Below are 15,258 nucleotides of genomic sequence, written 5' to 3'. Positions count from 1 at the left end.
CTTCATCTCACTTGCTTAAATGTAGTCAACTTGGAGCTTTTAATTAAATGTACAGTTACTTTTAAAAAGAGAAACACATTGTAACACTAGTTTTACATCAGAGAACTGGTAAGGAAGCATTAAAATTCTACACTGCTGAACTCTCTTTTCTTTCCATGTGGCCTGCTAAAGGACAAACGTTTTAAGGATGACCAGGATGGTTCCAGCAGGGGGACGTGAATACACTTTTTTACTTAACTTCTTTTAGCCCAGTCACATAGCAGGATTCAGCTCTTTTGCTCTTGGAATCTATCCCAAGGGTAAAAGATTCCTGGAGAATATTAACCAAGGTGGTGTAAGCAAGTTTTGTGTCATCCAGGCTGCTTTAACAGAATCTCAGGAAACTTTGCATTTTCAGTTCTGTACTGAATGAAGTCCAATCTTCTCTTAGGTAAAAGAATCCCTAGGGATTGTTGGTGAGATAGATTCCTTCCTTTAGTGCTTCCACAAACCTAGTACATATGATTTACAGTCTATAATTCTACTATTCCAGTGATGCTTACGGATCTAGGTGGTTTTTAAGACAACCCTTGTGCACATTTCCTCAGGATTTAACTCTCAGCATCATCACGTCAGCACAGCTTTTTCTTGATTTGATCTAAGTGTTTTTGGAAAAGATGTAATTAATAATCTGAAATACTACCTAGTAATTCTTAGTTCTGCATGAAGACTAGCAGGGTATAAACGCAAAGGTTTCCTGGAATACCATGCTCAAGTGAACTCTCCTGTAGAGATTGTTACGATGTCTCCAATGTGTTTTTAATGCAGCTGTGTGCAGTCTGCTCCATGACCTTGAACATTCTCAACAGTAGAGAGATGACTCATAAAAGACAACACCTTCAATGAATTTGTCTGGTTCACTAGGTCCTAATATTAACATTTCTGTATGATAGGATCTAATTGAAATCATAGTCCAACTAAAGGAAAAGGGGAATTGTGATAAATGACATGGAATAAACTGGCTAGGAGACTAAACAGAAGGGATTACTACATAGTTGTAGGCACCTTGGGACATTGGAAGATGTTTGGGGTACTTGTTTAAAATGAATTCCTCAGTTATCTTATGTAAGCTGTAAATTGCCTGTGGTAATTTCTGGTTTATCACATAACAGGAAAACGTAATATTAGAAGCTATCAGAAATAGTTTTATTTTCATCTGGTGAAAGAGAACTGCTCTGAAGTTGATTCAATAAAATTAGCCTTTGTAAGATCTAACTGGCACATGGATTGAGTCATTTTAAAATAACTGTGAACTTCATGATGGGGTAGTTGGGTTCAAGTACCAGTTTTTCTTTTCCAAGTACTAAAAAAGACACCTGAATGAATATCTTGAAGAACACTTTTGGACATAATGGCTTCAATTACTTGAGAATAGCAGTTGTTCTTAGAAAGTAACCTAGCTAGTTTATAAATTTTCTGAGTGCTATTGATCCTGGCTCAGTACATTCTTGCCGTAACTGCTATACATCTGGTGTTGAGGCTGCAGCTGAGTCCTCAGCTGGACCTGCCTCAGAGCGCATTCCTGATCCTGTCCTGATGACTGCTCTAAAAGTGCAGTGAAGTTTGGTGAATTTGGTCACTTAACTTTCTTCAATGATAATAAAGTTGTGTTTTCCATAAGGATATATTTATAACTAGCGAGTGGAAACTGAATCCATTCCCAGTTTTAATGCTTTTCCAATTCAAACGTGTTATGCATGTATGTGTCTCTTTCTAACCCTTCGAGCTTCTCTCTGTGTACGATTTAGGGTTACATTCCGAAAAGCAAATGGGAGATGGACACTTCTGAGGCAAAGCTAGGTGGGTATTTCCTTTTTCCTGTTTTTATATGTGATACCTGATGATCATGGTGATAGAGCTCTCCACTGCACGAGTGAAAGGCCAGAAGCTTGTGCTCACCCTTCAGTTATTTCACTTGCCTTGCCTTCCTGTATCTATGACAGAGGAAAAAGGATTTTTTTTTTACAAAAAAAAATCATTGGAAATTTTTAGGATAATTAGAAATATTTGATAAACATAATAATATACTGTTACTTCTAACATTCTTTTTTTTTAGTATTAATCATAAATGTGCTAACATTTTTTTAAAAAGAATATTTACCTGCAACCCAAAGTTGAGCTTGTTTGTGAGTACTTTAGTAATCACTTTAGTAATAATTGTAATAAATACTAGGGTTTTAAAATGTAATTAAAAAGAAGGTACCTTGTGTAATAAACTTGAGTTTCTGTGTTGGGAAGTAAATGCATAATTGAAATACTCAAGGAGACTCCATTTAAATTTTTCTTCAGACTGTTTTTAGTACCAAGTTAAAGGATAAACCGGTTTAAATGATTGCTTAAATCAAACCTTAGAGTTCCCTGTATAAAAATTGTATGTACTAAATGCATTCCTTAGATATTTTAGTGTGATTCTGAAAGTTTTTTTTTAATCTATCTTTTTTACTTCACTTAAAATGCCAATTAAATATGTCAGTTTAGGTGTCTCAGTATAAACTTAAAGGACCATGCCGGGACTTACTGATTGATTAGGAAAGGTGACTCTCAGTTTTTTCTCCGTGTATTGTTACTCCAGAACCAAGCAACCAACTCAGCATCCTAAGTCTGTAGACTTAGTTTGTCCATTCAGCACTTTGGCTACTTAGGTCATGTGACCTTTACATATAAGGGGAGTACATGGTACACACACTTGCATGGGTCACTTGGGTTAGATATAGCAGTTGGTTTGAGTGGGTTTTGTCTTAAAAGATAAGTTCACAAACTAGTAGTAGTGCATTATGGGAATAGGTGCTTGCTATAAAAATCTTAAAAAGAATTAGCTTGTGTCAAGTAAATATTGTTTGTGGCTTATTGGAATATTCATCTACAAATATTTCCTCAGAGAAATTTAACAGTAATGGACACTCTCCCTATACATTCCATAAGCACCTTTTTGCTTAAATGCTGTTAAATATTTAAGAAAATAGTAACCGGGGCTGGAGAGATGGCTCAGAGGTTAAAAGCACTTGTTGATCCTCTGGAGGTACCAAGTTCAACTCCCAGCAACTACATGGTGGCTCACAACCATCTGTAATGAGATCTGGTTTCCTCTTCTGGCCTGCAGGCATATATGCAGGTGGAACACTGTATACATAATAAATAAATACATCTTTTAAAAAAAGAAAATAGTAACCACAGTTATTTTTTAAGGGTGATGTCTTAAGTGTTGCTTTTTTGAATTAGGTCAACCCCATTTGACGTGCTATACTTTTAAAATACCCTGTAAGACTAGAAGATGATTTGTTTCTGCTGGTGCTTTAGTGATGAGCTTCAATGGCAAAGCATGATCATAAAAATAAGGGGATTGTATAAGTGACGCATATTTTAGCAGATATTCTCCCGAGGTGTTATGCAACATATGATTTGGGATTGTGCTTTTTAGAAAATGAACTATCCCATTTCCTGTTTTCCTTTCTAGTTTTAGAGGAGAAAAGAAAATTGAACATAGCCATGATTAGTGTTCAAGACAAATGTTATTAATGTTTATATTGATTTCTGAGAAATATGACTTGTCTATTATTTCTCAGAAATGTATCTTATACAGTCTGTTAGTGTTAAAGACATTACACAGTGAATTTCTGTGTGCAAAAAGTGGATTTCTCATTAATCATTTTAGTATTAGCTTTAGTAATGAGTCTAGAAAGGGAAATCTCTACTTGATTGTTAAAGTAGTGACAATGATGTTTTATAAAGGATCTAGCGTCTGGCACCACTGGATTATCTTGAGAGTTAATCCAGCCTTTAGAGAAGGAAAATTGAATGTAAGCTTTATCAAAATGTTTACTCCTTTGAGATTGACCCATTGGATCAATTGAAAATGCTTTCCTAACTCATGAGGATCATCTGAGAATTAGCCTATTTGTGTTGCATGCCTTTCATATATCATCAAATTTAATGTTTGTTTACTAGGTGCACTTTATTTCCCTGAATACTCTACCAGCATTCTTAAATTTCTCTTAGCAACATGATTGTACTGAGGTGGAAGCATAATAAGTTTTGTCTGTGGTGCATATTGAGCTGAAGGAGCTGAAACTGGAACTGAGGGTTTTGGTTCTTAGAAGAGGCTTCCAGTAAGAAAATACTTCTATACTCTTCTACGCAGCTGACCAGAATTCATTGTAGAATCTTGATTTGTGCTTAATATATGTCAGCCTGTGTCTGTTAAATCGGAAGGAACATCAATTTAAAACAGTTACTGGCCTGAGCTATACCTGGCATGGTATTACATGTGATTGACAGCTGCCTGACCAGTGTTAGTTACACCTGACTGCTCTTTCGTGACTGGGAGATAGATGTGGTAATGCAAGAGCTGGGTTTTGCACACATCTGCTGGGATGCAGAACTGAAGCTACTTCAACTGCAGTCGTGTGGTTTTTAGTTTCTCACACTTGTACAAACTAGAATATTCGAGACTTGTCATTGTAATTCATCTTAATGTCACTTGTCAGTACTTCAGAGTTGTATTTTAGCCTCTCCTTATCAGACAGACTGAGTCACCTTTTCACAATTGAGGTGTAATGTTATTTGTATAGGCACATAACTCTTGTATGTTTACCTTGGACAAATTTTCAAATACCATTTACATTTAGAAAATATATACATGTACCTATGGAATTTTTCTTTTATGCTATAGTAACATGCAGTGTTTTAAAGTTGTGGTAAATTCTGTGACCAACCAAGTTGGATCAAAACTTCATCCTCTTAAAACTTCATCTTGCAACCTAGGTTTCTAATGTGTGAGGGAATTGGACACCTGTCTTTCTTCTGTAACCAATACCCAGATTCCTCTTCCCTTACTTTATGCCACCGGAGCGTTTGGAATTCCAGTATTTGTGTGGATGGGTACTTTCTTCAGCACTTAAAAGAAACCTTAAATGTGCTTGTACAATAAAATTTCAAATCAAAGATTTCAAATAAGGGTGTTCTGACTAGAAGTGCAGGCTTTGGGACTTCAAGTTGCAAATACAGAACACATGATGCCATTACCTAATGGACAAGGAATACTGCTGCAGTTTCCACCTGCCTTTCTGCAGTGCTGCCTGACCATGCTCTGTTGTTAGAATTGAAATGCAAAACTTTCACTTCAGAGTATGTTCATGCAAATCAGTTGTTCTAAGTTTGGAAATCCTTGGAAGTTTGTTTAGTGAGTGTATTGGAGCTTCTTACTCTCTAGTAAGACACTGCATGTCTAAGGTCTTGAACTAAGGTTGGTCTTAACTACTTAAAGGATTGCCATGGGTTTTCTGATACCATGTATTGTGTCGCTATGTACCCAAGGGTTCTGTGCAGTATGACCTGTCTGTAGAGCATTTTATCAACAGAAGAGGTAGAAGATTGGTTCTGTGCAGCCCATCTCAGGGAAATTTTGTTGAAACAAGATGGAACAATTTTCTTGAGTTTTATAAACTATTGTCATTCATCTTACTGATTTTCAATGATAATTGCTTTTGTGAGGGAAGGGTATGGGAACTAAACCTTTTGCCAATTATGCAAAATCTTTATGGCTTCTTAAAGTTACTTGGGTGTGGAGTTTGTACATTAGAAAGTATAACTTCTCCTCCTTGCCCCTGCTTCCAGTATATGTTCCATATAAAAATTTTTCCGGGGGGCTGGAGAGATGGCTCAGCGGTGAAGAGCACTGCCTGCTTTTCCAAAGGTCCTGAGTTCAATTCCCAGCAACCACATGGTGGCTCATGACCATCCATAATAAGATTTGGTGACCTCTTCTGGTGTGCAGACATACACACATACAGAATATTGTATACATAATAAATAAATAAATATTTAAAAAAATTCCGACTCGGTGCCTTAAAGATTTCTAATGTACAAATTATGCATTCTTTCTGGAGTTGAATGTTCTTTATGTGTTTCTGAAGCAGTTAAACTTTCCTTTATTAGCCCACTTTAACAATAGTGTGTTTAGATAGCTTCAGGGGATGCAAGTGCTTCACTGTAGCTCAAATATACATAACTCATAATATTCCACATCTATATTCAAAATCAACATTAACAATAAATAAAAAAGACACATTTTCATTGTGTGTTATTTAAGATACCTAATCTGATAGTTCATAATTTCTAAATGTGTTGTTTATTTGATAATAATGAGGTATTGGGAGGCTAACTTTTCAAATTTTAGATTAAGAACAAAATACCAGATTTGGTTACTTTGACTCACATCAGTCCTTAGCATGGTGAGTCAACAGTACTTTACAGTATGCTCAAAGGGGGGGGTCTCATAGTCGCCTTACTCACAAATGTTAACTCATGAGTGCTCTTATTTATAATCATAATCAAAAACACATCCTTACACATGATCTTGTTGTCTGATTTTCTTAGGATACAGTATCACACATCTTTGTAGATCAACTGAGTGGTATTAACACTGTGTTAAAGAAAAAACAATAATTGTTTTTAAAGAGACCTGGTTTTTGTTGTTTGTTTTGTTTTGTTCTTTTTAGAACATGAGAGCTGGTGTGATTTTTCTGAGGGTGGGGAGAGTCTTTTCTTGCCTTACCCATATTTATTGCTAAAACCATCAAAATATAAATATTACCCAGTACAAACACCAAGCAGACTGTGGGAATCACATAAAATTTGATATTTTCTTAGACAAGAAGATAGTTTGGATCTGAAAATGGTGCTGCATTGAAAAATGTGGATGTGCCCTCTGGAAACAATCTAGCCCTCCTTTTCCTTTGTGTGCTGTATGCAAATCCACACACCCTTAATGCTTTGGCTCTGTGTTTGCCCCTCAGACAAGTTGGACGGCTTGAGGACTGGCACTAAACGGAAACGTGACTGGGAGGCGATTGCCAGCAGAATGGAGGATTACCTGCAGCTCCCTGATGACTATGAAACTCGTGCTTCCGAGCCCGGGAAGAAGAGGGTAAGAGACTTACTGAAACTTGAAGACTCATCTAAATAGCATTTGGTTTTTAGAAGGAAGTTGGAGGTGGAAAATGGCTGCCCATAAAGTGTTTGTCATGCAAGTCTAAGGACCCAAGTTCAGTGTCGAGCTCCCAGTAAAAACAGAAAATGCTACAATTACAGGCACACTTTGAAAGTTTATTATTTTTATTGTATTGGTATGATTGTTAACCTACATGTATGTATGTATATATATATATATCATATGCATGTCTGGTACCTGCAGAGACTAGAAGGAATATCGGATTTCCTGGAAATGGAGTTGTAGATAACATATAAGCTGCCTTATACTTGCAAGATCAAATCTGGGTCCTCTGCAAGAGCAGCAAGTGCTCTTGACTTCTGAGTGTCTCTCTAAGCCCTCTTTGTATTTCTTTTAAATTAATTTTCTTAGTGCTTGAATATTAAGAATATTTTAGTATGAGAATAAAAATGTTAGTAGATTATCATCATGGTGTCTTTCATTTCAAAGAATCCCCTTTTCAGGGCTGGAGAAATAGCTCAGAGGTTAAGAGCACTGACTGTTCTTCCAGAGGTCCTGAGTTCAATGCCCAGCAACCACATGAAGGCTCACAGCCATCTGTAATGAGATCTGGTGTCCTCATCTGGCCAGCAAGCATACAGGCAGAACACTGTATACATAATAAATAAATAAATCTTTTAAAAAAAAAAAAGAATCCCCATTTCAGAACTCATTGATATACTGCAGACAAGCAAGGTACAATGAATGATACCTTTAATCCCATCGCTAAAAAGGAAGAAACAGGTGAATTTAAGTGAGCTTGAGGCAACCTGGTCTACATAGTGAGTCCCAGGTTAGCTCTGTCTTGGGAAACCAAAAATGTTCAAATACTGCAGCCATACAGGAAACCCACTCTTGTCTGTGCAGTTTGACGGGATGGGAAAGGGAAATCCCATTAATGGCCTTTCACTTATGCCCGGCCACGGGCAAGAACTTTAGGAGTGAGGCAGCCAAAGTTTAATTGGCTCAAGCTAAGCATGGTGGTGGATCCCTGCAATCTCATCACCTTGGACTGAATAAAGGCTGGAAGATAGTCCATGATTTGAGGCCAGCCTGGGCTGCAGAGACCCAGTCTCAGAAAACACGAAGAACAGTAGGAGTGGCTCTCCTTGGGTGGGACTTGTGAGTTACAGTTCTGGTGACAATGAATAAGAACTGTTCTTCTCTATTTTTGCTCACATAACTATGACTGTCATAAAAAGGTGGTTCTGTAGAACGGGTCCCATTAGAAATGTCCCCAATGACTAGGCTTTAAATTGCCATTTTTGCTGGGGTGTAACTCAGTGGTTAAGCACTTGCCTTGTATATCAGGTTCTGGGTTCCATCCCCAGTATAGTAAATAGATGAATAAAATTTCAAAAATTACTATTTATGATTTCTATTCTTAAAAGAAACTGTATTTCCTCACACATAAACTAGAAAGAGGCAGTATTTAGTACAACTTTAAAGAGAAATTGATTAAAAAAGAAAAAAAAAATAAAAAAAAAAAGAGAAATTGATTGATCTTGAAGTAATTTTACTTTTTAAGAAATGTTTGAATGGGGGCTGGAGAGATGGCTCAGCGGTTAAGAGCATTGCCTGCTCTTCCGAAGGTCCTGAGTTCAATTCCCAGCAACCACATGGTGGCTCACAACCATCTGTAATGAGATCTGGTGCCCTCTTCTGGCCTGCAGGCATATATGCAGACGGAATATTGTATACTTAATAAATAAATAAATAAATGAATAAATAAATGAATGAATAAATATTTTAAAAAAGAAATGTTTGAATGGTAATGGATGAAGCACATGTACCTCAAACCTTTGAGTGTTAGTCAAAATTTTTCTGTATGATTTTCTTTTCTAATTTTTTGTTTTCAATGCATCCCGACTGCAGTTTCCTCCCCCTCCATCCCTCCCATTCCACCTTTCCTCTTTCCTAGATATAATTTTTTTAACAGTTAAATGCCCCCTCCTTCCCAGAAAAAGACATCATGTAAATCTCAAAGGTACCTTTAGGAAAATTAGAAGGAAGTTGGACATTTAAGAAACCATTTATGGCTGAAGTTGTTTTTCTGCCTCATAATCTATTTTTATTATTTTCATAGTCATATTTTTCATTTTGATACTTGAATGTGTAAGGTCTGTGAATGCCTGATAATAAATAACCAACTTTAAGAGATTCAAGTTTCATTAGAGATGGGCATGAAATACAGTAGTTTTCAAGTATTAAATTTTCTTTAGAAAATGTAGTCATTGCCAGGCCGTGGTGGTGCACACCTTTAATCTCAGCACTCAGGAGGCAGAAGCAAGCGGATTTCGAGGCCAGTCTGGTCTACAGAGTGAGTTCCAGAACAGACAGGGCTACACAGAGAAACCCTAACTCAAAAACCAAAGCGGGGAAACAAAAAAATCATAGTCATTGGCCAGCAGGACAGCTCAGGGGTAAAGATGCCTGCTGCCCAGTGGACAAGCCTGATGACCTGGGTTTGATCCCTAGAATCCTCCAAAAAAGTGGAATGAGAAAATGTGCAAAGTTGTCTCCTGACCCCCACATGCATGCTGTGACATGTGCATGCCAGTGCGTGCATGTGTGCTTTCACACAAGCACTAATAATAAGTATTTCTGGCTTTTCTTTTGTTGGTTTGGTTTGATTTGGTTTGTTTTTTTTTTTTTGTGGTTTGTTTTTGTTTTTGTTTCTTTTAGTTTATCAAAACAGGGTTTCTCTGTTTAACTACCGTGGCTGTCCTGGAACTTGCTTTGTAGACCAGGCTGGCCTCAAACTCACAGATTGACCTGCCTCTGCCTCCCGAGAGCTGGGATTAAAAGCGTGCTCCACCACTGTCCAGTTGGTTTCAACTTTTCAAGACAAGGTTTCTCTGTGTAGCCCTCTCTGTCCTGGGACTCACTCTGTAGACCAAAATGGCCTCAAACCCAGAAATATACCAAGCCCAGCAATAAAAAGATTTTTTAAAAAATCAGTCATAGCTGAGCGGTGGTGGCGCACACCTTTAATCCCAGCACTCGGAAGGCAGAGGCAGGCGGATCTCTGGGAGTTCAAGGCCAGGAAAAAACAAAAAATAAAAAAAATCAATCATTTATGCTAAATCAGTGTTTTATTTTTTTATTATATGTCTTTGTGTTTGTGTAGATCAGAGAACAAGTTTGTGGACTTGGTTCTGTTCTTCTGCCTTTCCATGGGCTCCAGGGCCACGTGCAGATGGGTAGACTTGGTGGAAGGCACTTTTATGCCCTGTCTTAGTATTTTTGCTGCTGTGATAAAACACCATCAACAAATGCAGTTTAGGGAAGGAAGGGCAGGAACTTTCCTCTTGAAACTCTCAGGTCACACTCCATCACTGAGGGAAGTCAGGACAGAAACTCAGGCAGAAACCTAGAGACGAAAGCAAAACTGTGGAGGGAGCTGCTTACTGCTTTGATCCGCATGGCCTACTCAGCCTGCTTTCTTACACATCTCAGGATGACCTGCCCTGTCATATCAATCAGGAAAATGCTTCACAGACTTGCTGATAGGCCAGTCTGATGGGGTCATTATCTCAGTTGAGGTCCCTCTTTCCAAATGATTGTAGTTGTGTCAGAATGACAAACAGCAACAAAAAACTAGCCAGCATAACCATCTCAGTGGCCACTAAAATCAGTGTTTTCTTTAAAAATAATAAGTAAATAAATATTCCGCAACAGCAGTTTTCCCTCCCATCCACCATCTGCCCTCCCCTATATATATATATATATATTTTTTTTTATATATTTTTTATATATATAAAAATATATATATATATATTTTTTTTTTTTTCGAGACAGGATTTCTCTGCAGCTTTAGAGCCTGTCCTGGAGCTAGCTCTTGTAGACCAGGCTGGTCTCGAACTCACAGAGATCCTCCTGCCTCTGCCTCCCAAGTGCTGGGATTAAAGGCGTGCGCCACCACCGCCCGGCTAGATATAATTTTTTAATGAATGAAAATTACATTTTATCTAAGTTTTAAAGTTTTAGAGTCTCAGCAGTTAAGAGCACTTGCTACTCTTGAAGAGGACCCAGGTTGGGTTCTTAGCATCCACATGGTGACTTAGAACTGTCTTAATTCCAGTTTCAGGAAATCTGATGTCCTATTCTAGCCAAGGATATTGCACTCATGAGGTGCACATAAATATATATAGGCAAAACACTCATACATAGGATAGAAGACAAACCTTTTTTAAAAAATATTTATTTATTATGTATAGAGCATCCTGTCTGCATGGATGCCTGCAGGCCAGAAGAGGGCACCAGATCTCATCACAGATGGTTGTGAGCCTGTGGTTGCTGGGAATTGAACTCAGGACCTTTGGAAGAGCAGGCAGTGCTCTTAACCACTGAGCCATCTCTCCAGTCCCCTAGAAAATAAATCTTTAAAAGAATTTTTTTGAGTAGTTGGATACAATTGCTGTATACTTGACTACTGAGAATGCTCTGGGCATTTAAATTTACTGTGATCTGAGTTAACCTTTTATTCAGTGCCCACTGAATGTCTGCTCATTTATCCTAACACTAGTAACATTGTCATAAATTGTGTGTACTTGATCCTAAATGGAACTGAGTATGTATTAATTACCCATAGTACATATTTTGGGGGCATAAAGCTCAATAGTAAGAGACTTACCTAACATGTACAGGGCCCTGGGTTCAATCTCCAGTAACACACACACACACACACACACACACACACACACACACACACAAGATAAATATCTTGATGGGATTTTGAAGTTGCCAGGGAGGAGTAGAAAGCCATATTTGTTCATTTTCACCAATATATCTGAAAAATTTATTCTTTACTTTCGTTCTGTGCCTAAGGAAGCCAGATGCAATTGCTCCCACATTGGGGCACATTATTTGTTGCAGCCATGATCTGTATTCCCAGGCCATGGTCACTCATATTTGACTCAAGAATAAACTGTTTAAGTTCTAAATCAAGTGTGGGACTAGGGAGATGGCTTAGTAGATAAAGTGCTTGCCATACAAGTGTGAGGGCCAGGATTTAGATCCCCAGATCAGAAGTCAGGTGAGTGTGATGGTCTGCCTGTAATCTCAGCATATGGAGACAAGGAATCCCAGAGCAAGCTGGCTAACTGCTAACGGAGTTAGACTTTCAGAGGTATCGGTACAAGTCTGAGATTCCACCTCAATATATAAGGTGGAGAGCAATAGAGGAAGACACCAGAGATCAGCTGCTAGCCTCCACACTCACAGGTATGTGTACACAGCACACATGTATGCACATATACCACACTTGTGTATACATGCACAGCAAAAGTGGAAATAAAGATGAATCAAGTGTTTGGGGGCTGGAGAGATAGTTCAACAGTCAAGAGCACTGACTGTTCTTCCAGAAAACCTGGGTTCAATTCCCAGCACTGAAATGGCAGCTTACAATGGTCTGTTTAACTCCGGCTCCAGGGGATCCAATATCTTTACACAGACATAAATGCAGACAAAACATCAGTGCACTTAAGGTAAAAATACATAGATCATTTTTTTTAAAGGCTTAACTGTTAACCAGTTTTCCCTGCTATTACTCTATATCTTCTCTCTGACCAGATGTTAGAAGCCTAGACATTTAGTCAGTCTTGCAAATGTTAAAAAGGAGGTATGGGTGGAGGGGAGGGGAGGGAAGGGGGAGAAAGAGGGGAGGGAAGGGAGAGGAGGAGGGGAGGGAGGGGGGAGGAGGAGGGAAGGAGAGGGAAATTTTTAAATATATATAAAAAAAATAAACCATGGGGGGGGGGGGGGGAAAGGAAAGTCAATGTATCTTAAAGCAATAATGAATTTCCATGACCAATGTAAAGAGCACAGAATTCCAGTGCTCTAGATTTGGGACATAAGAAATCATAAACTACATTTGAAATATAGCATATTAAACTATATATAGTATATGCTTTGGTATAGTAGCAGTATTGCAATCTTTTCTTTTTTTTTTTTTTTTTTTTTTTTTTTTTTTTTTTTTTTTTTGGTTTTTCGAGACAGGGTTTCTCTGCAGCTTTTTTAGAGCCTGTCCTGTGCAATCTTTTCTTAAATAGTTTTGCTCTTAACAGAATATGAGATATCTGTATGTATTTTAAGAACTTACAAATCTATCATTTTTGAAAAAGTACCAAGAAGGAATATTCCTGAAGTTGAAATCTGGCCATAATAACATTTGAAGCAATAGTCTCTGGTAGCTTATGAATGAAAATCACATTACTAGCCCCCTGGTTTTTTCCCTGATTAAATTTCAAGAAATAGTTACTGTACAGAGTTAAAGCTTGTTTAAAGATCGTATATAGTATATGTTTCTATAAATAGTCATCTTACAATATGAAAATTTAAAAGTAGATATGTTAAGCTCCAGACAAGCCTAGAGAAGCAATGGTTAATCAAAGGATTAAGTGGGGAAGGATGTCTAGACTGATGCTAGGTAGGCAGGCTCAGAGCTCTAAAGTGAGAACGAGAAAACAGTGTTTTGCTGACGACAAATGCCATGGAGCTGACAGGGCAGAGCACGAGGCTTTAGTGGAAGGACTGGTCGTATAGTTGGGGAAAGGTTTGAAATAGGCGAGCATCACGAGGAGGTATTTTAAGAACATCATTTTGGCAGAGTTTTTTTACTTGTAATTTTAATTCTGTTAATCTATCCACTAAATTATCCAAAGAGGGCACCTTCGGGATTCCCTCCCTTCTTTCAAACAACCCAGACTAATGCTTCTTTCTCTTTAGGTGAGATGGGCAGACCTAGAAGAAAAGAAGGATGCAGATAGGAAAAGGGCCATAGGTTTTGTGGTCGGACAGACTGATTGGGAGAAGATCACAGATGAAAGTGGTCACCTGGCTGAAAAAGCCCTCAATCGAACCAAATATATATGAGACTTAGTTTTTGACTGGAGCATTATTCCTCTAAGGTAAGGGTACCCAGCCACATAAATAGCCTGTTGTGTGGTTACTTCAAAAGTATTGAGGACAGCATGCTTTACTAAAAGTCGTTTTTCTAGTTCTGAACAAGTAAGTATGTATTAGCACTAACATTTGCAATAAAGAATGTTAGAAAAAAAGCAGGGTTTTGTAAGCCTTATAAAATACTTAAGAAAGACTTGGGTCCTCTGTTCTTGGGGAGGGTGAAGCTGTGCTAGAATGGATACTGAAGTCTTCTGACTCTTCTGTGTCACCATTCCTGGAGTGACCCTGTTTTCTTTTCTTTCCAGGTGGTTCGCTTTGAGGTGACCTGAAGCCAAGGCCTCATGAAGCTTCTTGTGTTCCACGTTTCAATTTTGTTTTGTTTCTACCACTTTCGTTTTTAAAAGTTATCCAGTATCCCCAAGAAATTTTACAATCTTGCTATACCGAAGCAAGATATGAATTTTTCTTAACTAATTTGGGGAGGGAGGGTTAGCTTACTGTTGAAGTCAGGTGGGGTCCACTAGAGGACCCAGAGTATTTCCTCCACTGTAACTGTCACAGACTGTCCTCATCGCTTTGTGGCTGGTTGTGTTTTTTTTACTGTATGTAACTGGTAGCTGATTGTACTAGGATTAAAAACAATAAACTTTCACGATAAAGCCAATGAGATTCATGGGCTGTACAGCATGGGCCCTTTTCTCTTATTTTCTTAAATTTGTTTTTATTGCTATTTAAGTGCAGTGTCCTGATTACCTGCTTGCTGAACACCCCCAACCTCTTTACCATTGAGTAATTAGCACAGCTGTTTGTAGTGCATTGTAAAACTCGAGGTTCAGTAATAATCAAAATATTCGGCTTTGCTTTATAGCAAAGACTAGCAGAGATCAAGTCTAAATATCCATCAGTTCCCTGGGGCATGTCTCTTCTGTGACATTTTTGTATAGGGAGAGAAGGGGTGGTAAGTTGTTATCTCTTTATTTCTCCTCTTTGTGCTACTTTATATTTGGTTTTTGTTTTATTTTTCTTTAGCTGGTTTTGAATACAGGTGAACAGAACTGCTGTGTGCCACAGAACTCAAGCCGTTGCCTTACTTTGAACTTGAATTGTTGCTTTTTAAGTCAGGATCGAGGAGGATACATGGAATTGCACAGCTCTCTGGCAAGCAGCCTTTGAACCTGCTAGCTTTTCAGGTTCTTGCCAGATTGCTCATTATTAGAAAGCTTGGTCTTCTACATAGACTTTTATCTCTTATGGATAATCCCAACCAGAACCAGAGGCAGAGCTAAAACCCAGATAGCATTCTTCTGTAAATAATAGAAAGGGGG

At 38.1% G+C, this 15,258-nt stretch overlaps 1 protein-coding gene across 2 annotated transcripts in view; it reads left to right on the top strand.

Annotated features, from left to right (window-relative positions):
- Ylpm1 (YLP motif containing 1) overlaps positions 1-14,600 on the top strand; it is a 75,887-nt gene extending 61,287 nt beyond the window's left edge. For both annotated transcript variants that reach the window (XM_038337716.2, XM_038337715.2), the window contains 4 exons: positions 1,788-1,839; positions 6,834-6,964; positions 13,757-13,938; positions 14,239-14,600. In XM_038337716.2, coding sequence (XP_038193644.1) covers positions 1,788-1,839; positions 6,834-6,964; positions 13,757-13,903 — 330 coding nt within the window. In that variant the 3' untranslated portion in view covers positions 13,904-13,938; positions 14,239-14,600. The remainder of the gene's footprint in view (positions 1-1,787; positions 1,840-6,833; positions 6,965-13,756; positions 13,939-14,238) is intronic.
- The last annotated feature ends 658 nt before the right edge of the window (positions 14,601-15,258 follow it).

The sequence above is a fragment of the Arvicola amphibius genome, chromosome 7 (genome assembly GCF_903992535.2).
Source record: "Arvicola amphibius chromosome 7, mArvAmp1.2, whole genome shotgun sequence".
Classification (NCBI taxonomy): Eukaryota; Metazoa; Chordata; class Mammalia; order Rodentia; family Cricetidae; genus Arvicola; species Arvicola amphibius.
Note: the sequence above shows the minus strand (reverse complement) of the source record. Positions and strands in the feature narration are given on the sequence as shown.